Here is a 27,093-nt window from a genome sequence, read left to right as displayed (position 1 = left end):
CATGGGTCAACTCTGTAATTTTCGTGGGTTAACATTGCGTGTTATCCCATCCCTCATTTTCTGATAGCAGCACGAATGGATTTGTTGTGGCCATGGCACATTACCAAGACTATTCATTTAATGCAAAAGTGGCTCTTTGGGCTTTGTAATGCCAATGATGATCCCCTTCCATGCCTATTTAATGGTTTTGTAATAATGATGATCCTTTCAACTGCCAAATCCTTTCTTTGGCCCTTCCTGTCACTTCACTACAGCAAGTTGATTTCAAGGTCAGATTTCACTCTGATATTCATTTATTGTACTCTGTAATTATTGTTGGAGTTTGAACTCAAGGTTGTATCCGAGTTATGCCTGCACCCTATAAAGGCAAGTTTTGTTGTTGTTCTCATGATCTCTCTTTTCTAAACTTTGTAGATTTATCCTCTATAAATGATTTTGCCTCTTATTCAATAAAAATTGCTACTATCTCATCCATTCTTAGCCAGTTAAAATTGTGCAATCTTGAATGCCTCTTTTCCTAGATGTATTTGACAATCATAGCACCTTATGTATATGTTTATTATAATTAACTAATTTGTTAAGTGAATCTGTGTATTCCTTGCATGGTTATGTTATTTCTTGGCTTTTCTATGGTGTTAAGATTGAAAGAATACATATAATGTTGTCTTGTGAAGTATATTGAATTTCAGTGCAGTTTTTGGAAAGAAGTAGATCAACAACCTATTTGGTGCATCACCATTTTTCCCTTCAGTATTTTAAAATTTATGTTCTCCTTTCCCCTTTTCCTTCCAAGAAATAGCTAGGTGCATCTTGATAGTAAGGAACTAGCCTTCTCCGAAGATTCAATCTCAAGTCACAAAGTCCCACACTTTCGAGATTGTTTCCATGTTATACGAGGCTACCTTTAGGTAAGACTTTAAAAAAGGGTGCAAGCTTTTGTTTCAACAAGTTCATTGGGTGAATCTAAGCTTTGGAGTTGAACTCAAGATCACTGGGAAGCAAACCCAAGGCCGAAGCCAGCTCAGCTCCACTACCCATGCAAGCACATGTTATCTCTCTTTGATTACTAACTTGTCCAAATCCCCAAACTAGATGAAGAGGTTGGTAGCTTAGGGAAGGTTGTGATTAAATAGGAGCATGTCCCTCGAAAAGTTTGTAATTAAGGAGGTGCATGTCCCTTAAGAACATGGAGAGTTACCTAGAGTGCTTCATACATGTGAATATATTTTGGTATTTTGCTTTTGAGACACTTATCCTCACATTAAAGTCACCATCATCATTTGCCCAAAAGCACATATACATACTTCCGCTTATGTTTCTACCATATTTCTCCTCCCATCCTTGCCAAATATCATCATTGTGATACATTTGCATAAGTTGAAGCTACTTGGACTCAAAAAGTGAGCTCTTAACTTGTTAGTAAGAAGTTAGAGCACCTCAACAAGTTATCACTCAAGTTCTATCATCACAACCCTCTCATTAGCATATTCTGACAAGCTATGGGAGCTATCAAACTCTAAATTAAGAATTAGATGTACCGATCAAGCCATATAGTAATCTCCCAAAACAATTCTCCAGAGTAAGTTGATCTATACTAAGATCTATATTAAATTATAAATTAGGGTACAAATCAAAGACAACTTGGCCATTGCATTTACCAACATGATCATAACTTGCTTAAAATTGTTTCCTAGAAAGGATATAGACCAAATATGGCATCATATGAAACTTGTTTTGAGTCACAAAGTGATAGCAATTGATTGTGCAAGAATAACTGCTTTAGACCTTTTGTACCCAATATCACAATTCAACAATTTAATGTCACAAACTCTTTAAAATTAGTACTCGTGTATAGTTTTTTTAACAAGTAATGTCTTTATTAGTGTATTTCCTTCAGAGCATCCACATATTTGTTGAGGTTCAAATTCAATTTTTATTTGCATCATATTTACTCATCGCCAGTATTGGCTTTGTCGGTATTAATTCAAAATATCACAGCTGAGATGCGCAATAATGATATGTGTTGTAATGAAGATTTATCGAGAATTGGGCCATCATGAATCACAAGAGAAACTCAACACCATGAAACTGACATTAAGGCCCCATTTTAGAGTTCTAATGAGACTAAGAAGTTGGTAGTAAAGAGAAAAAATTGCTTATACATTCCAAATCCTTCTCATCTCACACATTATTCATTAAGATGTAATTCAAGAGAAAACCCATCGAACACCTTGCTCATGTAAAGATAACAAACCAAACACATGAATAAATAGTTAAAATTGTACAGAAATGATAAATTTCTTCAACAATGCATAAAATCCAGCCCCTGCTCTAATGTGTATAACAATGCACGGCAATTCGTCATAACAAATAGCATAAATTGCCCGTATGACTCAGACCAAGAAAGTAACTGCATGAAACAGATTCATCTTTCTCATTTTGGGTAGAAGCCATTTGCAGTCATCCCTCCATCGACGGAGATAACCTGACCAGTAATATATGAAGCAGCTGGTAGGCAAAGAAAAGCTACAAGAGAGGAAACTTCTTGAGGCTCGGCCATACGATTCAAGGGAGTCTGTTTGAGGATGTCTTCCACAAATTCTTCATCTTCCAATAGCTGCACAAAAATTGAAAATTTTCAGGTGGGAGAAAAAACCACTGCAACTAAAATCTATTGGGATTGGACATTAATATGACCATTTTAAAAATATAACAAAAGATCTTGCAACAAAATCGCACTTCATTGGAACCACAAGGAATGCCATATACCATCTAATGAATGTTCAAATTTATAACTTTATTTTTCACTGGAAGGCGTAATTATTTACATGGATGACGCTGTTATTTGCATAGGAAAAATGCTATTTAACTAATGCGGGTAATAATTTGAAGTCGCGAAAACTTTTACCACTTCAAATTTTCAATATCTTTTTTTGCGTTAAATGTAGTACCTTTCCATTTACGATAAGCAAAATATTCACTTTCTAGATCTTATTTGGAAAAAGGGAAAAAAAAAAACTGAACCCCAAAGCACAAATTCCACAGCCACTAGTATTTTCACTGATAATATTAACATGAAATACAATGTTTGAAACGTTTTAGCGTGTATATAATAATATAAGTATTCTGCTCCAGCAGACTTAGATAAAATCATACAAGTATTCAAGAATCGGTTACAAACTGAGAGATCGTCACCATCCAAAATTAATAGAAAGAGTAAAATGAATATAACAGTTTTTTACATCCAAGCAAGTACCAATTATCTTTGTAGTATCATCTGTGCTCTGTAGTACAACATACCATATGCATGATGCAAAATATAACTTCACAGACACTTGTGCAAGATGTTTTGACAGAAATAGATAAGATTCCATGGTGAACATATTTCATCAAAGCACTTGAATATGCACTTTGGGTAATTGAGGGGGGAAGAGGGACGGGTGTAGATTAAAACCTTTTCAACAAGCGGAGTCTTGGTATACCACGGTGACACCGAATTAACACGTATCTTGTCACTTGCCCATTCACATGCAAGATTTTTTGCAATTTGATTAATCGCCGCTGTAGTTTAATCAACACCAGATAAATGAAATTATCCATCCCAAATTTAGCATTCAATGAAAAGAGAAAACACAATTTTATCCATTCTTGTCACTATCAGAAATGGGTTCCAATTGTAATATAAAAATCAAAACTTGTGAATTTATGGGAAAGCAAATTACCCTTGCATGCTGCATAAATGGTACCAGATTGAATGGCTACAACACCAGCAACAGAAGAAATAAACACAATGCTTCCATTTCCTGATGCTTTCAGTAAAGGATGCAATAATTGAGACAAATGATAAGCTGACTCAAAGTTGGTGGACATATAAAAGGAGTAATCCTCAGCTGTATAATCTACAGTGGGCTTCCTTTTGTTTGTCCCAACATTATTTATCTGCAATAGAGGGCACAGATATGGAAAAACCATGTATATATTAGTCTTATATCACAAACCAAACAAATAAAACAGGTGCAAATTTTAATTTATGAAAACAGCTACTTTTCATAGACAATGTATTCACAAGCAGACTACCCTGCTCATAGTCATGCACTTCTTATTTTGTTTTACAAAAGAATGAAAATCTTTGAACTCATTTTTCTATATATTAAATAGAGTGAAATTATGCACGAGCATTGCATTTTTCCATTAGTTCAGATTTTTTCTGTTATGATATCTTGTTCAAAATCAAGATAGTTTTCATGGAAAGTTTTGTTTTGGTGTCAACATAATCACAACCAACATGCTTATTGTAAAATAGCCCTATTTTATTTGCAGGCAACAAGGCAACATTTGGTTTTGTTAGTTTATTGGTTTAATAAGCTTGTGCTAGGCTAAAGCTTCTTGGGGTTAGTTTCACAAATATTTGTTTGATCTTTACTATCTGTCCAATCCTGCTTCATATTCACAATGGCAACAACCCAAAACCTGGAATATATTACTATTATTGCCTATTTTTGAATTGCATGACTAGTAAGTATCACAGTAGTGAAAGCACAGAAGGGGTATGAATGATTAGTTTTGGTCCTGATTAGTTTTGGTCCTCTGATTTGCATAAAAGGCTCTTGACCTTCAAGATCTGCATGCCTATTTAAATCGGCAGTCTCTATACTTGTTCCATAAATAATAACTAATAAGACATTTAAACTCACAAGTGACAACCTCAACCCACTTGAGCTTCTACAACTATGAACTTTCATGCTCAATGTATAGAGTCTAGACATTAATTTTGGAAAAAGAAACAAACATTATGATTAACCATGTCATTGTAGAGTGCTGCATCAATTCCCATAAGTCACTCCAAAGGAAACTAACCCCAAGACAGAAAATACATGGTCCTTTATTAAACAGCAACTAACACTGAAAAATCTGCAAAGTGATGTGTTGTCACACCAAAATATCCTTTGAGAGTTAAAGTACCCAAGTAGGTTGTGTTCTGAGCCATACTAAACAAAAGCTCTTTTCTACATGTTTTTCCCTTTTTGTTCAAGGATGATGTCATCTATTTCCTTCCTCTAGCCCTACCTTGTCTGTAAATAACTTTAGACTTCAGCTTTACCTTGATCTTTACTCCCCAGCCCAACTGAGCTAACATGGCTAGGACTAACCAGATGGTGCTTGTCTTTTCTGTAAGAGCCACGGTCTCTTTAAAATCAATGCTCTCTTTCTGTGAGAACCTTTTACAACCAATTGAGCTTTGTATTTGTCTAATGTACCACATGCCTTATACACCCATTTGTAGCCAATGGATTTTGTTTTTGCTGGAAGATATAAAGATATCAATTCTTATCTTCATGAGACTATTATGTTTGGGTGCCAATACCCTTTTCTATCAAGTCTGTTTTGTTTCCTCATATACTTGTGGCTCATTAATTCTGCATATTGGCTGCTAGAGCAAAGCTAACAGTGTTCTTGTTGCTCATGCCTATCAATGATTAGCTTTCGCCCATTTCACTTGCTCAAACATTGCTAATGGTGTTTTCATGTCACTTTGGTCTCTTTCTATACATCCAAATCAATGTTATCACCATGAGTTGGGCTGTGTAAATCTAAATGTTGATGTAGGTTATCATCAATGGAATCTCAATCTATTACCGGCCCTACCCAAAAGCTAAATACTTGAATCATTAGCCTCAACAAATTCTTAGTCAATAATCTTGAATATTAGAGGACCGCGAAAAGGTCTAGCTTCTATATCAATCACAACACCTCTACTTAAAGGCAAGCAGTTAGTATTAAGATCAACCAATCCGTAAACCTTGTGATTGTCATTGTACCTTGTAAGCATTAGCATTTTACTCATAGTCTTTAACTTGGTTGTCTTTTCATCTGGAGTACAGAAATATGAAATGGAATCAAAGACCTCAAGGTAAATTATTTTAGGTTTCTTACTAGACCATGCTGCATTTGGGGTCATGTGCTTCCATGCCTAATGTTTGAGATTTGTTTAACAAATAGATTGATTTATATACAGCCTTAGCCCAAAATCTCTCAAAAGAATTTCTATTATCCATCATACAATAGTCCATCTTCATGATGGTACAGTTCTGCCTCTCAACTACTCCATTTTGTTGTGGAGTGTAGCATGTAGTATTGTCTCTTTTTAAACCGTGTCTAATACAATACTAATTGAATCATTTTGAACATGATTCTCCTTTATTATTAGATCTATGAATAGTTATGTCACAATCTCGCCCTTTTTTCTACTGATGCTTTGAACTTTTGGAATTCATTGCATTGAACAAGTATGATTTTTTATTCTAAAAGCATGCCCACATTTTCCTAATAAAATCATTACCAAACAAAAATGAGTTATGATGGACTTCATGTCCATTGGTCCACAAATATCTGCATGATGCCATGAACCAACTGTAGGAGACTTTTGTCTCTCCAAGCTTGTTTGTCATCAATAGAAGTTACATGCTGCTTCACTACCTAGCAAGCTTTGCAAACACCCTCTATTTGTTGCTAGATATCAAGATATCCATCTACCAAATTTGCTCAAGCCAATTGTGAGAGATGGGATAAATTTTTGTGTCCATACCGCTGATCCCAAAGTGTACTTATAGTGGATGCACTCTTGATTATAAGTGTACACTCCTTAATTTGTCCAATGTCGACTACTCTATAATCCATGATGGTTTATACCAAAAGCAATAGTCTTCTTGGCCTCTTTGTCTGTCCATTATATAGCATTGGTATTCATTGAAAATGGCATCTACATTAGGACTATGTTGCATCATCTAACTTATTTAAAGTCAAGCTCCATTCACAATACATACCATACATTGAGAAAAAAGTAACTTTATATCTCTTGAAGATATTTGCACATTCTCTCTATCAAAAATCATGTATTCCTCACCTCTATAAAAGATCACTAAATCAAAGCAAGCATCGTACTTAGTGAACCAATATTGATTGTTGGTGAAATGACATTATGCTCCTCAATCTATGTACCACACAAATGACTCGTAGTGATCTGCTAGTCTTGTGGCCATGAATGCAAAGGTAAACTCCTCTCAATGGTTTGCAATATGTGCCTTTTGCAACAACCCTCCCTGGTTGGAGTTTTCTACAGCCAACCATTTTCTTCAATGCTTCTTCATATGTCCCATCTTATCACAATTATGTCATATGATGTTCTTCAAATTCTTTGATGCATCCTAATAATTGCCTTGAACTTTCTTCTAGGACTCTTTGGCTACAAATATATTTTTCACACCCTTTGTCACACTACCTATTGGTTCCTGATTTGACAGGTTTACACAACAAAGTAGCTACTAGTACACTCTTCAACAAATTTTAAGGAGAAGCCAACTCCAATTATAAAATTCCTAAGAGGATTGGACCAACTGACAAGGGTTAAAAAATCCTTCTGCACTTTAGGCTCTGTAAAACCAAAGCGGGTAGACCTCAATGTCCTTCAATACACAAGTTAAAGACTCACAAATGGCATTGCACAAACAAATAAATCTCATATGACACCAAACATGACTGGGAGATACTAGATAATGGCTAGTTATCAATTGAATATCGATCTGCATGGGGCATGAGATAGGGCAAGACAACAAACTTGCAAAAAAGTAAATGATATTTTGTGCTTTAAACAATATTTGCAGCAAGAAGCAAAGGAACATAGGCAGCAAAACATATGCAAAGCCACACAATTAATTGAGATCGGTGCATCGTCCTATTGAGCCTTGGATTCATTAGAAACATAATATTATATAACAGAATTTATTAATAACAAATGATCTAAGAAATGTTGCATTACTACATTTTTAACAGCAATCCCAACCCAGCCTACTTATCAAATCCTTGCACACACCTAATTAATCTGCTACTTCTATCAAGCATTTAATTGATCCATTAGATCAAAGCATGAAAGAAAATCACATATCTCACAACAAGGCACTGAGGAGAATAACACTTCGCTTTATTCTTCTTAAAACTTGACTAGTTTGCACAATGGAGACATGTGAAACAGTTTTATATTTCGATGAAAAGTATATGCTATCTCTGTCATATAACATAAATGCAACTAAAAACACAACAGCAGCAAAAAAACTTAACCCAGAATCATTAATTTGCTCTATGGAAGATTCACAATACTAACCACAACCAGAAAACTTGCTACTGAAACCAAGAAAGCAATCAGCCAAAACAAAGAAGTTGGAACACCACAACAAGTGAGAAGAATAGAATAAATAGGAAGAAGAATCCTGGATTTGATCTGACCTTGTCATTTGTCCATCTTCAATCTCCTTCCAAGCTGTTGAAAAACCCACCTTTCTCATCTCTCCTTAAATAATTTTGTCTCATTTCTCTCCAATTTGAAATGTTAGAAATGAAGAGAAAACCACAATATTGGCCCCATTACACACATGCTGTAACCACCCACTGAGAAGATGGCTTTGGCTAAAACTTGGAAAAAAACTGCCAAAATGTCCTGCAGCAGCATGAAAAACATGGATAAAATCCCCTCCAAATTTGTCCCTGTCACTTGCAAATACATCCTCGAGATCCCTGGTAACAACTGAAGACAATCCACAAAATAGATTTGCAAAAACAACTACAAACTTCCTCCATAGCAACACATGTATTTTCCTCTTCTTTGTAGCCTTTTCCTCCTCTGTTTTGTGCATAACATTTCACTTTGCCAGCTTTTTTAATAAAATGAGTACAATACTTTTGCTTTACTTTTCCTTGTATTGCCTATATCTTTCGTTTTTGCCTATGCTCCACAGGGACGCGTCCCCTGGGTTTTTACCCTCGTACCCGTTGTTGTCGGTAAAATGTATAATGTAGCCGACGGGTAGAGTAGTATCCGAAATGGGCGCGTGACACTTGAGTCACCCCTTCGGAAAGGTATATGTACACGTCCGAGATGGACTTTGGAATCATCATTGTAATCGGAGATCATTGTAGTCATTGTAATCTGCAAGTGCATACATGAATAAAGTACCTGTTCGGAATTGAATGGTGTTATACTTGTGTTGAACTTCTTACCCTATGCGGTAAACATTTGGCGCCGTTGCCAGACGTACCTGGAACGAAGGAATGATATGAAGATTGATGCCGAATTTGTCAAACAAAGATCGGAATAAGGTGGAAGATAAGAATGAACTAAGTACAGCAAAAGAAATTTTAATTTTAACACAGCAAGCAAAACGCAAACAGAGACTTCAGCAGATTGCCGAGGGGCACCGAAGGGGTGAAGAGGCACAGACGGAGGGAGTGCACTCACCGAGTAGGCTAAGGAGTGCTGAGGAATTGCTGGAAAAAACTCGACAACACTTAAATTTGGTGGAGGAAACAAGGGAAGAATTCCTTAACCTGTATACTCTGAGGGGAGAGTGTCCGAACGGAAGGGAAGCAACTCGCACGGCTCGGAGTGCCGAGGGAGCATGAGCGTGGAGGGATCTCTTCGTTCCTGATATACCGGACGAACGGATACAGGCGGAGAATAGAACATCACTTGAAGACTTGTCACCAGACAACGCGGTTGTTGGGAACAAGACTGTTGTACAGAACAGCGCGGAAGTCCAGAACAGCGCAGGAGCACAAAACAACGCAAGAACACAGAACAGCGCGAGTACACAAGTACCTCAGAATCCAAGACAAGTAACGATGGCTGGCCCTAAAGAAAAGTTACCCAAGTTTCACGGTGATGGTTCAACAGACCCTATCAGACATTGTAAAACGTGTGAAACCATATGGATGGCAAATGGTGTGACAGATGAGGATGATTAGGTAAGACAATTTCCAGCGACCCTAAGGGGTGTGGCGATAGACTGGTTTTCTGACACTAGTCCTCAGAAACTTAATACATGGGAGAATGTTAAAAAAGAATTTATTGCAAAATTCAAATTACTCCGAGATGATAATGAAATAGTGGTAGAAATCTACAGCACCAAACAAGGAAAGAATGAGACAATCCGAACCTATGCCAGGCGACTGAAGGAATTGATCGGAAAGATGGAGAGTCAACCAACGGATGGGTTGAAAAAACGGTGGTTCGTGGAGGGGGTACGGCCGGCTCTTAAAAAGAAAATGAAGATTGTACCACCGTCATCATACACCGATGCATACACTCGTGCCATGGATTTGGAAAGTGAACAGAAGACGAGTAAGAAGAAAAAACATAAGTCCTCTGATTCAGATGATTCATCCTCGGAGAGTAGTAGTAGCGATGAGGAATCAAACAAGAAGGTGAAAGCGCTACAGAAAGACATGCTACGGATGATGAAAGAATTCAAAAATTTGAAAAAGAATCCAAATACAATAAAAGGAGAACTGTGGTGTACAAATTGCAAGGAGGAAGGCCATACGAAGGGTTCATGCCCGAAGAAGCAATTTTGTGACATCTGCCAGGTGGCGGGGCATTCCCTGAAAAAGTGCCCATTTAACTTGAAAGCAAAGGGACACCAACAGGTGTTACTCACGCAGGAAGCGTCGAACAATAGCAATAACGAGGGCAATGATGCAACTTCAGGTGGCTATCGAAATAATAATAGACGCGGATGGGGTGGAAACAATAACAATAACAATGGAGGCCAGAGTAGAATACAATATGATGCGAGTGGACGACCGATGATACAATGTCGAGCATGTAATCTTTGAGGTCACTTCGCGAGGGACTGTACTACGAAAGAGACGCCGCAACTACTGTGCAGATGGTGTGGTCCAGGTGACCATGAAGATTCAAAATGTCCAAAGCAAGGTGTAAATTTATTAAGTATTGAAACATGTCATGAAAACGTGTTGGCGATCACGCGGGAACAGGAGAGGAAGGCAAAATATCCGAATGCGGAAGAAGAAAAGGAGAGGTTACAGAAAGCCCGAGCGGAGATAGAAAAGCAGATGATAGCAGAGAAATCACAAATAAAAGACACTACTGTAACTCCGAAAAGAAACTTGACAGAACAAAGTATGGTGAAACAGATAATGCAAATGGAGGTACCAGTTAAATTAAATGATCTTCTTATTACCATGCCACAGCTGCGTACGGCCATTATAAATATGACACCATTCCCGAGAGTAATGGAAGAAGCACAGGATGGCCAAGAGGAAACAAAGAATAGCAAGGAAACAACCTCGGCGGCAGCAACAGATCCGATGTTACTAGCACTAACAACAGGCAAACACCCAACAGTAGTGGAGATGGGCATTCTGGGTACGGTGTTAACAGATACACTAGTAGATGGAGGATCGGGAGTGAATGTGATGCCGGAAGATATCTGGAAAAAACTAAGACAACCAACACTATGGCCACCCACCTTTCAGTTACTTACAGCAGATCAATATGGAATAAAACCCTTCGGCACTCTGATGGTGCAGCCGGTAACAATTGGGACACAACCATTTTTGTTAGATTTTGTAGTCATTCCATTAAAGAGAAGAGGGTATGATGCCATCCTAGGACAAGGGTGGTTGGTGCAGGCTAAGGTAAAGCATGATTGGAAAAGGAACACCCTGTCAATGAAGAAGGGAGGTAGGAGATTTATAATCGATTTGCATACACAGATGGTAGGAGAAGAAGCCGCGTCGTTGGACTCAGAAGGCAATGGCGAGAGTGATGACGAAGGGAAAAGAAGGATGGAACCAGATGATGAAGGGGTATTGAGACTAGAAGGAGGCTCAACTGATGACGACTTGGACTCCGTGAATGGACTATTGCATTGGCAAATGGAAGATTATGAGGTCTTTCCGAGTTGCAATATTTTGAGTGTCGCGGAGGGAAAAGAAGGCCATGAATTTCCAAAGGAGTACAGTGAACTCAAGGAGGGGGAAGCGCAGGTGGATGAAACTCCTACCCATACGTCCAATAAAGATAAACCGATGAAGTATGAAGAGCCGATGGTGAAAACAATAAACTTGGGTAATGAAGAAAATCCGAAGAACATTCTTGTAGGAAATGATTGGAACCTAGTATTGAAGGCACAAAAAAGGTGGAAGGTATGGCGTCACAAGCGTTTAAAATTAAACAATCTTCAACCCGGCCAGTTAGTACTGAAGTATAACAGACAGAATGGAATCAGACTTAGGAAGTTCAAAGTCAAATGGGTCGAACCATACAAGATACAGGAAGTTGGATATAACGGGACAATTAAGTTATGGACACTCAATAGGAAGGAAGTAGCAACCAATGCAGTAAATGGTTCGAAATTAAAAGTCTACCATAAAAGAAATAATGCACCTCCATGGACGAACAACTGAGAAAAGAACAACTGTAAATATTGTATATATGTAAATACTGTACATATGTAAAATAAGAGTTAAACATAAATTTTGAGTGCCACTGTGAAGTAATAAAGTAAAGAAAAATGTATAACAGATGTTGTACGGGCCTTGAGGGATATATTGTGCAGGAGTTAAAAAGACTGTACGGCATCTTGGGAATGGAAATCAAGAAGACTGTATTGACACTGAGATATAAGGACTTAAGGAGCAGATCAGGCAAAGAACATAACAAGAATAGGCTAAGACCTGTATGGCCAGAGGAAGTAGGACATCAGATATTATAGACCGTACGGCCAGCACAAGAAGACCGTATGACCAAGAATGTCAGTACCGTACGACCAGCACAAGAAGACCGTACGACCAAGAATGTTAGTACCGTATGACCAGCACAAGAAGACAGTACGACCAAGGACGTCAGGTATTATAGACCGTACGGCTAACAGGGAACAGAGGTACGACTGAACAAGTTGTCGTACGGACAATGGATAGACAAGCGTATGTGGCAGGGAGAGCTCATTAAATAAGAGTTTTGATGACCGTACGGCCCCCAGATGACCGTACGGCCTCAAACGAAGTTATGTTGGAAATAATAAAGCAAGCTTAAAATTTGACATGACCGTACGGTCACTAGATGACTGTATGGCATTGAGTTTTGTTAAACCGTACTAGAACATACCGTACCGTACGGAAGATAGACGGTACGACCCCAAGTGGAAAAGACCATACCGTACGGTGGAATAGCAAAGGGTGCAAAGGAAGACCGTACGAGCATAAGGCAAGTCGAAATACAGAGAATCATCGATGTCCGTACGGCCCAAAACATAAGGGATAGCGTAAGAAGACCATGCGGCTTGTCCGTACGGATTGAGGGAAAAGTCAAAAAGACCGTACGGTCTCTAGACACAAAAACGCCATCGTACTAAGTAGTGACCAGAATAAAGCTGCAAGGAAAAGAATAGCCAGAGATGAAGGGTATCAAGAAAGGAAGAGGAATTGCTATAGCCAATTCACAAAATAAGTTTGCAAGAAAGAGGAAGTGGAAGAGCTAAAAAAACAAAAAAACAAAAAAAAAAAAAGACGACAGATTCAAGTTGTTCGGAATGAGTAGCAGATGATGCCAAAGGGAAGGGGAAGCATTAGTGGTTGCCAGAAAGAGTCTGGAATCGATAGAAAATGACAAGAATGGTGTGTTCCGTGCATTTCTGTATGAGTTGCGAAGTGCTAATTTGGAGCGCACCTGGGTCGAGTTGCCCCCTAGACCCCCAGTCGTTGCGGATATCAATCATGAGAAGTATGACCAGTTGATGAGACCTAGAGCTATTGCTGTAGGCATGAGTGTTTGTGTGTTAGAGGAGGCACTTGGAGTAGGTGTTGGGCATGAGGCTGTCTTGGTGGATGCATAGAGAGCTCGGGAGGAGCTAATCATCCAGTTGAAGGCAGTATGGCGACACTTGGCTCAGTGTAACCAGGAGTTGGAAACAGAGAAAGCAACACAGGTGGCTATCAAGGTCAGCTAAGGAGATAGTATTGTGTTAGCAGAGGCTACAGATGCAACGTGGGTTGGAGACTAGTTTGGTGCAGGCATAGGATGAATGTGAAAGTGATGCGACAAAATAAGATCTATCTTGTTGTAGTTAGTCAATTAATGTATTTTGTTGTTAATTTATCTCAGATATTTTGTAATTGTCGTCCGGAGACGACCTTTCTTTTGGGGGGGGGGGATGATGTTGTCGGTAAAATGTATAATGTAGCCGACGGGTAGAGTAGTATCTGAACGGGCGCGTGACGCTTGAGTTACCCCTTCGGACAGGTATATGTACATGTCCGAGATGGACTTTGGAATCATCATTGTAATCGAAGATCATTGTAGTCATTGTAATCTGCAAGTGCATACATGAATAAAGTACCTGTTCGGAATTGAATCGTGTTATACTTGTGTTGAACTTCTTACCCTATGCGGTAAACACCTGTACCGGGTACGAAACGGGGACGTGGGGACTTCATTTTCCCGTCCCCAATGCTGTGTCGCAATCAGCGATTTCGGGTACCATCCCCGAAACTCCGTTTCCAAGTTGCCAGGGGACAAGGGTACGGATTTCCGTATTGGGGAGCCCATTCCCGTCCCTCGCCCGTCCCCGATACAGTTTCCTGTCCCCTTTTTCCCAGACGGCGGCAGCGGACATGATGCTTCAAAATAAAAAAATTTAATATTTTTTAATTTGCTCTCCTATTGGTGTGGGCCCCACATGGATGTTGGGGAATGCTAAAAGACACAAACCCTATTTTGTCTTTAAAACACAAAAGATTGGAGTCTTTTTTTCATTTGGAGCTATTTGTTAGTTGAGAAGAGGAAGAGGAGAAACAACAGCAGCAAGAGAGGAGTGCATTTTGGTGGTGTAAGAGGAGGTTTTGCCTTCATTCTTCTTCATTCCAGGCTTTTTTTTTGTCTTCTTTTTTTGTTTCATTCAAGCTTTATTGTCGTTTGTTGCCATTTTTCATTTTTTTCATGACATAGAGAGGCCATGTTGAATGGAACATTGAAATGTTTTATTTTCCATAACTTGCAGCAGTATAATACATTGTAAAATCCAAAGGCAAAAAGATGAGCAGCAGTGAGAGTGAGGGAAGTAGTGATAGCATGGATGTTGCCATGCAAGAAACTAAAGTGTCACATTTACAAAGACCAAGAAAAAGACCTAGGGCAGCCATGGATGATTCTTCAGCCCGGCCTAATATAGATGTCCCTATGGAAGATCCAATGCCTAGATCCAATGCCTAATCCATTTAAGTGCCCTTCCAAAGTCCTACAAAATTATGCCAAAGGCACATTCAACCCTAAGAAACCTCTCCTACAATTTGCCACAAAAGTAGACAAAATAAGAAAAAAAAATCGGAGGGTAGTAGGGAATGAGATTGCCATATATGTAAGAAATAGTATTTTGGGAGTTACACAAGAATGTATTGTCATCTTGTATGGATAGGTGGGCAAGATGTGAAAGGTCGCAAAAAAATTACAACTGAAGAAAAACTTGAGGCCAATAGGTTGCATGTGGAAGGGGAGTTTTTGAAAGCAGGGGGTCCAACAACTACTACACCCACACCCACACCCACATTCACTCCCTCATTCACTCTCACTAACGATACTAGTAAAGGGAAGGGAAAGGCCAAGAGAGATACCATTGTGGCTCATTTATTTAACATACAAGCAAAAGAGAGAGCTGAACAATCCATTGGCAGATTTCTTTTTGCTCATGGCATACCATGTCATGTTTCTCGTTCCTCATTCTATAAACAAATGTGCAAAGATATATATGCTGCTGATCCCTAATTTATACCACCAGAAGAGACTGAATTATGCACCACTGTCTTTGATAAAGAGTACTCAAAAGTAAACATTTTGATGGAGGATATGAGACAAACATGGATGACTGATGGATGCTCCATCATCATGGATGGGTGGACCAATATCAAACATTGGTCACTCGTCAATCTTATTGTCACTAGTACAGCAGGGGCCTATTTTCTTAGAGCCATTGATTGTTCAGGAAAAAGGAAGGATGCATCCTTCCAATTTCAGATTTTGAAGGATGCTATAGAAGAGCTAGGGGCTTCAAATTTTGTGCAAGTAGTGACTGATTCAACCCGGGTGTGTAAATCAGCTGGATTGATGGTAGAGAGCACCTATAGACAAATATTTTGGACCTCATGTTGTGTACATGCATTGAATAACACCTTGAAAGACTTTGAAAAAATTGATTGGATAAAGGCTATGGTGTCCGAGGCTAGAGATGTGCAAATGTTTATTTGCAATCATCACACATCTCTTGCACTATTTAGGACATTTTCCAAAAAAGAATTCCTCAAGTCCGTGGACACTAGATATGCTAGCTACTTCATTTTATTGGAGAGGATGCTTGAGGTCCAAGAGGCCTTACAATCCATGGTGGTCAATGCAGAGTGGAATAGATGGCATGAATCAAGCACTCCGGATGGAAGACTTGTGAAATGAAGAATCCTAGATGAGAACTGGTGGACCACAATGAAGTAAGAAACTTAAATAAGTGATATCATAATTGTTATTGCTGATTTAATAAAAATATTTCTGATTTAGGCACTTGCTGATTTTTAAAAATTGATGATGTTTCTCACTTGTAATTTTCTTTCATTTGCAGATACATTCGCTCCTTCATTGACCCTGTTGTGCAAGTCATTAGATATGCTGATACTGACTCTCCTAGCCTTGGAGAGAATTATGAGACCTTTGATAGCATGCTTGGGCAGATCAAGCAAGCTATTAAAGACAAGGAACCTACTTTGGAGTTCTATGACGAGCATCTTAAGCCCATTGTGATGAAAAGGTGGAACACTATGAACACCCCACTTCATATGGCGGCCTATGCAGTCAATCCGAAATGGTATGCACCAAGGCTTGGGAGAGTGCCTCCATCTGCTGATGAGGAGGTGAGTGTAATTTAAATTTAATAATTTATGTTTAAGATTTCTGATCTTTTTATTTTAATGTCTTCAAAATCTTGATTTTATTTGTAAACTAAGCTTTCTAAATTCTAACTTCTAAATTTTTGTTTGTTGAATGTAGGTGAAGGAGGGCTTCTTCAAGGCCCTTTCAAAAATGTATAATGCAGAGGATGCTACAAAAATTCGGGGGCAATGGCTTAACTTTGCCAATCTTCGTGGTCCAACATTTGGTAGACCAGAGGCAAGAACTGATAGAGATATATTAGCTCAAAGGGACCCGATTGGATGGTGGACATGTCATGGTAGAGTTGCACCTAAGCTAAAAGCTCTTGCCACCCGTCTTCTCTCACAGGTTGCAAGTTCCTCTATTGCAAAGAGGAATTGGTCTACATATAGCTTCATCCAATCAGTCAAGAGGAACAACCTTACCTCTAGACAATCGGAGAAGCTTGTGGTTGTTCACAGTGTGTTCCGACTAGAGGAGCGATAGAGTCTTGAGTATTGACAAACTCCAGCACTACATTGGGATGTTAATCCGGAGGATGCATTGCAAATTGATGAGGATGACACACCTCCAGGGCTGCTTGGCGTTCCATTGGATGAGGACCCTCTGCCTACCCCTGTCAGTGATTCAGAGGAAGAGACTGATGCTGATCTTGATTTAGATATAGATCTAGAATCTTAGATTAGTAGAGGACAACCATATATTTGGCTTTCCACTATGCAGATACTTGGATACATTATTGCTTTTGATTCTTATGGAGATGGACATCTACACTTCTAGTTCTAGTATTTACTTTCATAATTTCATTATGTCATTTTGATTTCATGCATCATGATGATACATTGATACTTGGAGCGTTTCGGCATTTTTGCTAATTGTATGCGATATTGGGATAATTGTATGTCATTTTGATTTGAATCTTGATAGTTTTCAATTTCCATGTATGATAGCCTATACTATGCTCAATGTTCTGATATGCATATTTGAATTATGTCTCTAATACTCTATATTAAAAAAATTAAAAATCCCCTATATTTTATAGCCGTCCCTTGAGGTCTTGTCCCCTAAATTTTGGCTTCAACCCGTACCCGTACCGGAAACACGTCCTCGTCCCCTAAAACGTCCCCATCCTGGAAACTCCATGGAGCATAGGTTTTTGCATTATTCCATTTCATTACATTCCTTATACGTTGCATATTACACTTCCCTTTTAATTTTGTGCACTTTACATTCACCTTGTATTATTCCACTTTAGTCCTATACATTATATTATGCAATCTCTTCATTAAATATTTCAAACTATTACCACCCTAAATTTTCTAGGATCCCACCCATATTTGGTCCTTGCTCAAACTTGGTCAACTTAGTCAACTCTCCTTTGACTACCACATGGTGACCTCTGATTTGCTCTCAGATCCACCTCTCCACTATTTAGGTGCCCTATTAATGCCACCTCTGCACTCTATCTTGTCAACACCTCTTAGCTGCCCTTGCCATGTGGCAACACATCATGATCCTACAGTGACATGACGACTCTACTAACTCTGATGGTGGGATCACGAAATCCCACCACGTGTCGCCCTAGTCCCACCAACCACCTCGATTTGCACTTCCCACATGTTGGCCCATCATCTTCCCGCAATCTGACTCGGCCTTTACCACCTAGATGGTGGGATCACGAACTTCCACCATGTGGCATCTGGGACCCGAGACTTGCCTTGTAAGGTGTACCACGTGGCACCTTCCTATTAGTCATTGAATCACCACATCACTACCTGATCACCGCTAAGTCAGCATCCACATAATCATGATTGGTCAAAATTATCCAAGTCTACCCTTGAATTGGCCTCTTAATCACATGTCAAATCAATCCTCCCAGCCTCACACGGACATGATCCAACCAAAAGCCCAGACACATTAAACATTTCAATGTGTGGTTGTTCACATATAAAAATTTGCAAGCCTCTCTCTCAGTGGAATGGTATCGATTTCATTTGTCTCTAGTGATCTGCAAACCCACCATGCTAGCATCGGCATTCTTTGCAATCTCCCCCATCCGCTTTGCAAATTGGCACCAAATCACTCTCAACAAATCAAACTCTGCAAATGTACTTCCATCTTGAAAAAAAATTATTACAAAACATCGTCAACCATTCCCATTTCAAACCTGCACTCTCCTACTAAAACATTGATTCCTCCACGTGTGGATTATTTATGCAGGCATTATTCGTCGAAATATTGAAGCCCTCTTACATTTTATAAACTAGCAATTCCACCACCCATGCCAAATGTCTCTAGCATCTCGTTGCAAACAACCACAAAGATAGTGTCGCCTATAGCAAAGAAGGCCACCCTATTTAAAACTATCTCCAAGTCCCTTGTCAAATCCGCAAGAACCACAATTAAACACAGTTCATAAAGCCGATATGCCTTGCCTTTAAAGGTGTTTACATTTGTCACCGTGGGCCTCTACTTTTTCCATTTGAAAAGCTCAAGCCTTGCATTTCATTCGAAATCTCCTGACGCATGGAGGCTGATGGAAACTAGGGCCAAAGGCACACCGAGTTACCAAAGCCACCTACAAGAGTAAACATAGCAGTAACACAACACGGAGAACAATAACCAAAGGAGATAGAAGAGCAAAACATTTATTGATTCATCAAATCATCAACATACGTGCCTAGCTGTGAGGCCTTCCAAGTTACAGCCAACAATACAATTCAAATTTTGATCTTCAATGATGATCTTGGCATTTTAATTCTTCCAAACAAAACTATCATTCCATCTAACTCCTACTAACTCTTCATTCTCCTAAAACTCGATCCTAGAACTCCTTAAATACTTGTGCAGCCACAGGTCGACCTATCACAAAAATAAAATCCTAAATTAAATGCATGCACAGCCACAAGTCAGCTAGCAAAAATTATTAAATACATATACCAACATTAAATATGCGCAAAATCAGCCCAAACTGGAACCAAACACAAACAACTCGGTCAAAGGACCAAGACAAATACTGGCACTCCACAATGCTTGGCATAAACAGGAACTCAGCACCAACAGGAACTCGGCACATAGTAGGAACTCGGCAATGCTTGACACTGCAACTCAATCACCACTATGAACTCGACAACAACAGAGAAACAAGAAAGTATGTAGGATAGCAATGCAACCCAGGATGCTCTTGCATCAGACAACCAGGGTTGAAAGAAATGATTCTCCTCAATCATGCAAGTGTTACAACCTGAACTGAATCCCACTTAGATTGAGAAATCCATGTAGCATCTTCAACTGGTCTATTCTTCCACTTAACCAAATACTCATGGTAATCTTTTCCTTCTTGTGCTTTTAAGTTTTACCAACTCTCTAATTCAATACATGTTCAACCTCTTCAATCTGCTTCTTAGGATAATCATCTGATACAACTTCATCATCTAACTCATGATACTTATACAAATCAGCAACATTGAATATAGGAGATATATCCATATCATTAGGTAACTCAACTTCATAAGCATTACCACTGTCAAACTTCCTCAAGATCTTACAAGGTCCAAACTTCTTCATCTTTAGCTTACTATATGTTCCACTAGGAAATCTACCTTTCATCAAATGAACCATCACCTCATCACCAACTTCAAAAACATGATGTCTTCTAGACTTATCAGCATTCTCCTTATACTTCTAATTACTTTGTTCCAACCTAAACTTCACTTCCTTATGCAAAGAATCCATAAAATCAGCAAATTCTTCCCCTGCAGCACTACTCGTTTTTTCACCAACAACATCCTTCATATCTAATATTCCTCTATGCTACATTCTAGTAACAATCTCAAAAGGTGTTTTCCCTGTACTCCTATTCACAAAATTATTATATACAAATTCAGCTTGTGTCAACACCAACTCCCAATTATATGGTTTATCTCCAATCAAACATCTCAGCAAATTACCTAAGTTTATATTCACAACCTCTGTCTATGGATGGAATGTAGCACTAAACTTCAACTTAGTACCCATCTTCTCCCACAAAGTTCTCCAAAAGTAATCAACAAACTTACTATCTCTGTCAGAAATAATACTTCTTGGTAATCCATGCAATCTAACAATCTCTTTGAAGAAAATTTCAGCAATATGCTTTGCATCTGATGTCTTCTTACATGATATGAAATGAGTCATCTTAGAAAATCTATCCACAACAACAAATATGGAATCATACCCCTTTACTATCTTAGGTAATCCGAGAAAAAAATCCATACTAATATCACTCAAAGGCTTCTCAGGAACAAAAATGGGCGTATACAAACTAGTATTTTAACTTACTCATTTTGCAACTTGACAAACTCCACGACTCTTTACAAACTTCTGAACATCCTTATACATTTGTGGCCAATAATACTTGTCTTTCAACAAACTCAATGTCTTATCAATTCCAAAATATCCAGCCAATCAACCACTATGCTTTTCCATGACCAAATTAACTCTCATAGAACTTCTTGGTATACACAATTGAATTCCTTTGAACAACATACCTTCTTGAATGAAATACTCATCATACTTACTCACGTGATCTAATAGATTTGGTGCTCTGCACTCTCTCTACGCCTTAGAAAATCAAGGTTAGTATCATACAACTCTTTCATTTCATCAAAACCAAGAACTTCAACTTTCATCTCGGTCAACAAAGAACGTCTTATGCTCAATGCATTAGCAACTCAGTTAGTGATTCCACTTTTATGCTTAATCACATATGTGAAACTCTGCAATTTATGTTGACTCCCTAAATGCTCTACAACTTTATGATTAGTATACAACACAAACTCCTTTAGCAATCAAATAATGTCTCCACTTCTTCAAGGCTTCAACAATAGCATAACACTCTTGATCATACACAGAATACTTCCTTTTAGCATCACTCAACTTCTCACTAAAGAAAGCAACAGGTTTACCTTCTTGACTCAATATAGCCCCTATTGCACTACCATTGCATCACATTCAACTTTAAATACCTTATTGAAATCAAGCAAAGCCAATATAGGTAACTCAGAAACCTTTTGTTTTAAAATCTCAAAACTCTTATCAGCTCCATGTCTCCACTTGAAATCCTTTTTGTCTCCCCTCATTGTCTCAGTCATAGCATTACAAACAGAATTGAAATTATTTATAAACTTCCTGTAAAAACTAGCCAAACTATGAAATATTCTTATCTCACCCACATTCTCAGGTGTAGGCCATTCCAAAGTTGCTTTAAACTTCTTAGGATCCATTCTCAAACCATCAGCTGAAACACAAATCCCAAATACATGATCTCCTATTGATTAAAAAAACATTTTTTCAAGTTAATCATCAACGTCTCCTCTTTCAATCTCTACAATACTTGTCTAACGTGCTCAAGATATTCTTCCTTAAGTCTTACTAAATATCAAAATATCATCCAAATAAACAATCACAAACTTATCCAAAAATCTCTTGAGAACCCCATTCATCAACCTCATGAAAGTACTAGGAGCATTAATCAAACCAAAAGACATTACTAACCATTCATACAAACCATCTTTTGTCTTGAAAGAAGTCTTCCATTCATCACCTTCTCTGATTTTGATTTGATGATAACCAATCTTCAAATCAATCTTGGTAAAATACTTTGCTCCACTCAAACAATCCATTATGTCATCCATCCTCAGCATAGGAAACTTATATTTCACTACGATATTGTTAATAGCTCTGGAATCAATAGACATTCTCCATTCTCCATTCTTCTTAGGTGCTAATATAGCAAGTACAGCACATGGGCTCAAGCTTTCTCTAATCAGACCCTTCTATAACAACTCATACACTTGTCTATTAAGTTCTTTATTCTCTATAGGTGTCAATCTATATGGTGCTTTATTCGAAAAACTAGCTCCAAGATTCAGGTTCATACAATAACTTATACTTCTTACTGGTGGTAAACCATCAGGTATATATATCTTCTGCAACAATATCTTTATACTCATTCAGCAAATTTTCAATTTTTGTTGGTACTCGGCCTCTACCAGTTTCTACTGCTCAGTCATTACTAGCTTTTGCTACTCAGTCATTACCAATTTTTGTTGCTCGATCATTACTACCAAAACTCCGTCCTTTACGAATTATAGCAAAACAAACTTGGTTCCTTTTCATTTCTTTTTCGAATTGTTTCCCATTGACCATGCAAATTCTCACAGTAGTACAATTAACCTCATCTAGACTTTCAAAAAAAAGGCAACAATATTTGCTTTCTCCCACTCACCTAAAGAGTATATTGATTCAATCTTTCATCATGTATAGCATATCTATCATATTGCCAAGGTCTACCCAACAGAATATGATAATAGTCCATAGGTATAATATCACAAAGAACATCAAAATAATGTCCAATCTTAAACTTCACAATACATTGTTCACTTATCAATATCTTATGCTCGTCTTTGAGCTGTGAAACATGATAGGGTTAAGGATGCTTCAGCCTCTGCAACTACAACTTTGTAACCAACTCTTCTGATGCCAAATTTGTAGAACTTCCACTACCAATGATCACCTTGCAACATTTTCCAACCATCTTACATCTGGTCTTGAAAGGACTTCTCTTTAGAACAGATTCCTCGTCACTTCCCTTATTACATATGGTTCTTCTCACCATCATATTTTCTCCAACCTTAGGTCCACTCGGTGAACCCTCAATGTCTCCTTATACGACAGCATTTATGTTACCTTGCCCATTTTCAAAGGATCTATGCCCTTCTTTACCACATCTGAAACTATTACCATGAAAACCACCTCTAAAATAAGAATTATCTCTTCCTCGATAAGAATTAGTACCTCCTCAATAAGAATCACCATCTTTCCACTCAGTCTTGCCTTTGTCATCATTCTTCCATTCAAATTTGCCCTTATCTTGCACAGAATTGTCAGATCTACCACCTTCTCCATAAGATCTACTTTTGTCTCTCTGGAATCTTGAACCTCTGCCTCTTTGTCTTTATTCGTACTTCTTTGTCAAGATCTCCTCAGCTTTCAAGGCATATTGATATGCTTCCCCCACACTTTCCAATTTTACAAAACTTATTTCATCTTGAATCTCAAATCTCAATCCATTTATGTACCTTGCAATTTCCTCCACATCATCATCCACATATCTAGATCTGATATCCAATCTATAGAATTCCTCAGTATACTCCTTCACAGTCATGTCTCTTTGTCTCAAATTTTGCATTTTTCTCAACAAGCTAACTTGGTAATCAACAAGAACTTGTTCTTCACCATTTTCAGCCAAGTCCTAATCTCCTCGTTTCCTCTCCTTTGTCTATCAGTTTGCAAATACTCACACCATAGTGAAGCATGACCCTTCAACCTAGTAACTACAATTTTCACAATTCTTATTATCAGGAGTGTTTTCATACTCAAAGAACTTCTCCATATTAGAGATCCAATCCAACACAGCATTGGTGTCCAATTTCCCGTCATAAGGAACAACTTCTACATCAGGCTTAGAATGTGCCCTGGACAATACTCTCAACAATCTTGCCTCATCTTGGTCTTCTTCAAGTTCTAGATTAGGGTTTGTGCTATTGCTTCATCATCACTCCCATCATCAAGATGTGCTTCTCTCCTCTAGACTGTCTCCACAGCATCCAATCTGGCTACAATTTGTCTCAATGTATCCAATACGGCATTGTCAGCATTTCCTCTACCTCGAACCATCTTCACAATCAGATTCCTACAAGAGCGTAACCCTTTGCAAGTTGCAAGTCAAATCCTCAGATCTGCTACCCTACAACCAAATCAACTTAGGGTTCTACACGATCCAATCTCCGCAAAGACGAACCTCAAGCTCTGATACCACCTAATGCAGGGAGGCTAATGAAAACTAGGGTCAAGGGTACACCCAACTACCAAATCCACCTACAAGAGTAAACACAGCGGAAACACAACAAAGAGAATAGTAACCAAAGGAGATAGAAGAGCAAAACACTTATTGATTCATCAAATCATCAACATACATGCCCGGCTGTGAGGCCTTCTGGGTTATGGCCAACAATACAATTCAAACTTTGATCTTCAATGATGATCTTATTACGGAAGTGATTGGTAAAATACTTGCTTGTTATTAATAGAGACCGAAAGGTCATTATATACAAAAGAATGAAATGATGTTTCCTTAAGAAACGATCGTATAGAATAGAAACATTCTATTCAAACAAAGAAAGCTAAAAAAAAAAGCTAACTAAAGCTAACTAGATATTTAGAATAGATTACCATTAACTAATAATAGACGATTATCTATTATTGTAATACCCTACCTTAATGTTTAATCTATCTAGAACACCAAGCTGTCCTCTGAATTTAACAAACTTATTAGGACCAAGAGGTTTGGTGAGAATGTCTGCAGTTTGATCTGTAGTAGCAATATACTGCAAATCTATAGTCTCGTCTTCAACTAGCTATCATATGTAATGACAGTGAACATGCTTGGTTCGTTCATGGAAGACTGGATTTCGTGCTCACTTGATGACGCTTTCATTATCAACAGAGTAGTCGGTCCTATTGGTAACATCTGCATATCCCCAAGCATCTGACAAAGCCAAAAAGCTTCACATCTTGCCTTAACAGTCCCTCTGTATTCCGCCTCTGTAGAGGAGAGAGAACTGCCTGCTACTTCTAACTGGTCCATGTGACTGTATCGGATCCCAAATTGAACACATATCCAGAAGTTGACTTTTATCATCAACAAAGCCTGCCCAATCTAAATCTGTGAACCCATTGAGTTTAGGATTAGAACTTTGAGAGTACAGAAGTCCATAATCTGAAGTGCCCTTCACATAACGAAGCATACGCTTTGCTATTATCCAATGATCAGCCTTAGGAGCTGCCATAAAGCGTGAAATATAGCTAACTGCGAAGCTGATATCAAATCTAGTAGCAGAGAGGTAGATGAGGGTACTTAATAGTTGCTTGTACGTAGTATCATCAACGGAAGGAGAATTGGACTTTGCAGATAACTTGAGACCTTTCTCCATAGGTGCAGATGCAGTGTTGCAATCCTGCATACGAAATTTGTCTAACAGGGCCCTGGCATATTTGGACTAAGAGATGAATATACCAAAAGATTGTTGCCAAACTTCAACACCTAGGCAATAATGCATGAGCCCATAGTCACTCATATCAAAACACTAGCATAAATTTTGTTTGATTTCTTGAATCAAAGATGTCGAACTGCCAATGATGATCAAATCATCCACATAAATAACCAAAAGGATGATGTCACTATCAGTAGTCTTGATGTACAGATTTGAGTCTAAAGAACTCTTGAAGCCTTGATCACTGAGGTACTTATCAATTTTTATGTACCATGCCGAGGGGGGGATGCTTCAAGCCATAGAGAGTTTTTATCAATCTGAGAACCTGATGGTCTTTACCAGCAACCTTGAAACTAGAAGGTTGCATCATGTAGACCTCTTCATGGAGATCACCATTCAGGAAAGCACTCTTGACATCCATCTGATGGACCTTCCAGCCAAATTGTGTTGTCATGGCTAGGACTAATTTGATGGTGCTCATCTTTGCAGTAGGAGCAAAGGTCTCCTCATAATCAATGCCCTAACACTAAGAAAAGCCCTTCACCACCAAACGAGATTTGCACTTATCCAATGTACCATCCGATTGTATTTGATTTTGTAAACCCATTTGCAGCCAATGGGTTTCTTCCCTGGTGGGAGATCAGAAAGGACCCAGGTGTTGTTCTTTAGCAGGCTTTGGTGTTCAGATGTCATGGCTAGTTCCCACTCTTGAATGCCTTCAGCCTCGGAATATGTTTGAGGTTCAAACACACTGTGAATGTTGGCCATGAGAGAAAAGTTAACAGAGTCTGTAGTTTTTCTCTTTTTCCGAGCAGATTCTCCCATCCATGAGCTCATCATCACAAAGATCAGCAAGTGTCTTAGCCCACCACTTAAGATGGATAGGACAATGACCAACATTAGTATTAGGAGATGTGTGATGGTCACGTTCCTCATCAGAAGAATCTAGAACAAATTCAAGTGAAGCATCTATAAAGTGAGGTGATCCTGCAGAAGAAGCCGGAGGTGTTCGTACAGGTATCACTAGTATAATTGGAGCTGCAAGAGCTACTGGAGCCCTCCCATCAACTGGACCTAATGGAAGCCGAACTCCCAAATCACGAGCCTTCATAGGCTGGTCTGCTGGATCAGGAACAAGAGAAATAGGCATGAAAGGTCCTCGCTACTCATCAAAGACTACATCACGACTGTAGATGAGATGACATGTCTCAACATCGATCAGTCAGTGGGCTT

General features: G+C 38.6%; 1 protein-coding gene across 2 annotated transcripts in view; it reads right to left on the bottom strand.

The window, feature by feature from the left end:
* Positions 1-2,240: 2,240 nt before the first annotated feature.
* The window catches only part of LOC149544229 (tropinone reductase homolog At5g06060-like), a 55,009-nt gene continuing 30,156 nt past the window's right edge, over positions 2,241-27,093 (bottom strand). For both annotated transcript variants that reach the window (XM_089798744.1, XM_089798745.1), the window contains exons 3-5: positions 3,723-3,939; positions 3,455-3,561; positions 2,241-2,617 (exon numbers count right to left, since the gene is read on the bottom strand). In XM_089798744.1, the coding sequence (XP_089654870.1) occupies positions 2,435-2,617; positions 3,455-3,561; positions 3,723-3,939 (507 nt within the window). In that variant the 3' untranslated portion in view covers positions 2,241-2,434. The remainder of the gene's footprint in view (positions 2,618-3,454; positions 3,562-3,722; positions 3,940-27,093) is intronic.

Source organism: Cupressus sempervirens, chromosome 8, assembly GCF_028749045.1.
Source record: "Cupressus sempervirens isolate cs-2001-9-10 chromosome 8, ASM2874904v1, whole genome shotgun sequence".
NCBI lineage: Eukaryota > Viridiplantae > Streptophyta > Pinopsida > Cupressales > Cupressaceae > Cupressus > Cupressus sempervirens.
The sequence above is the reverse complement of the archived record's forward strand: the minus strand, read 5'-3'. Positions and strand labels throughout refer to the sequence as shown.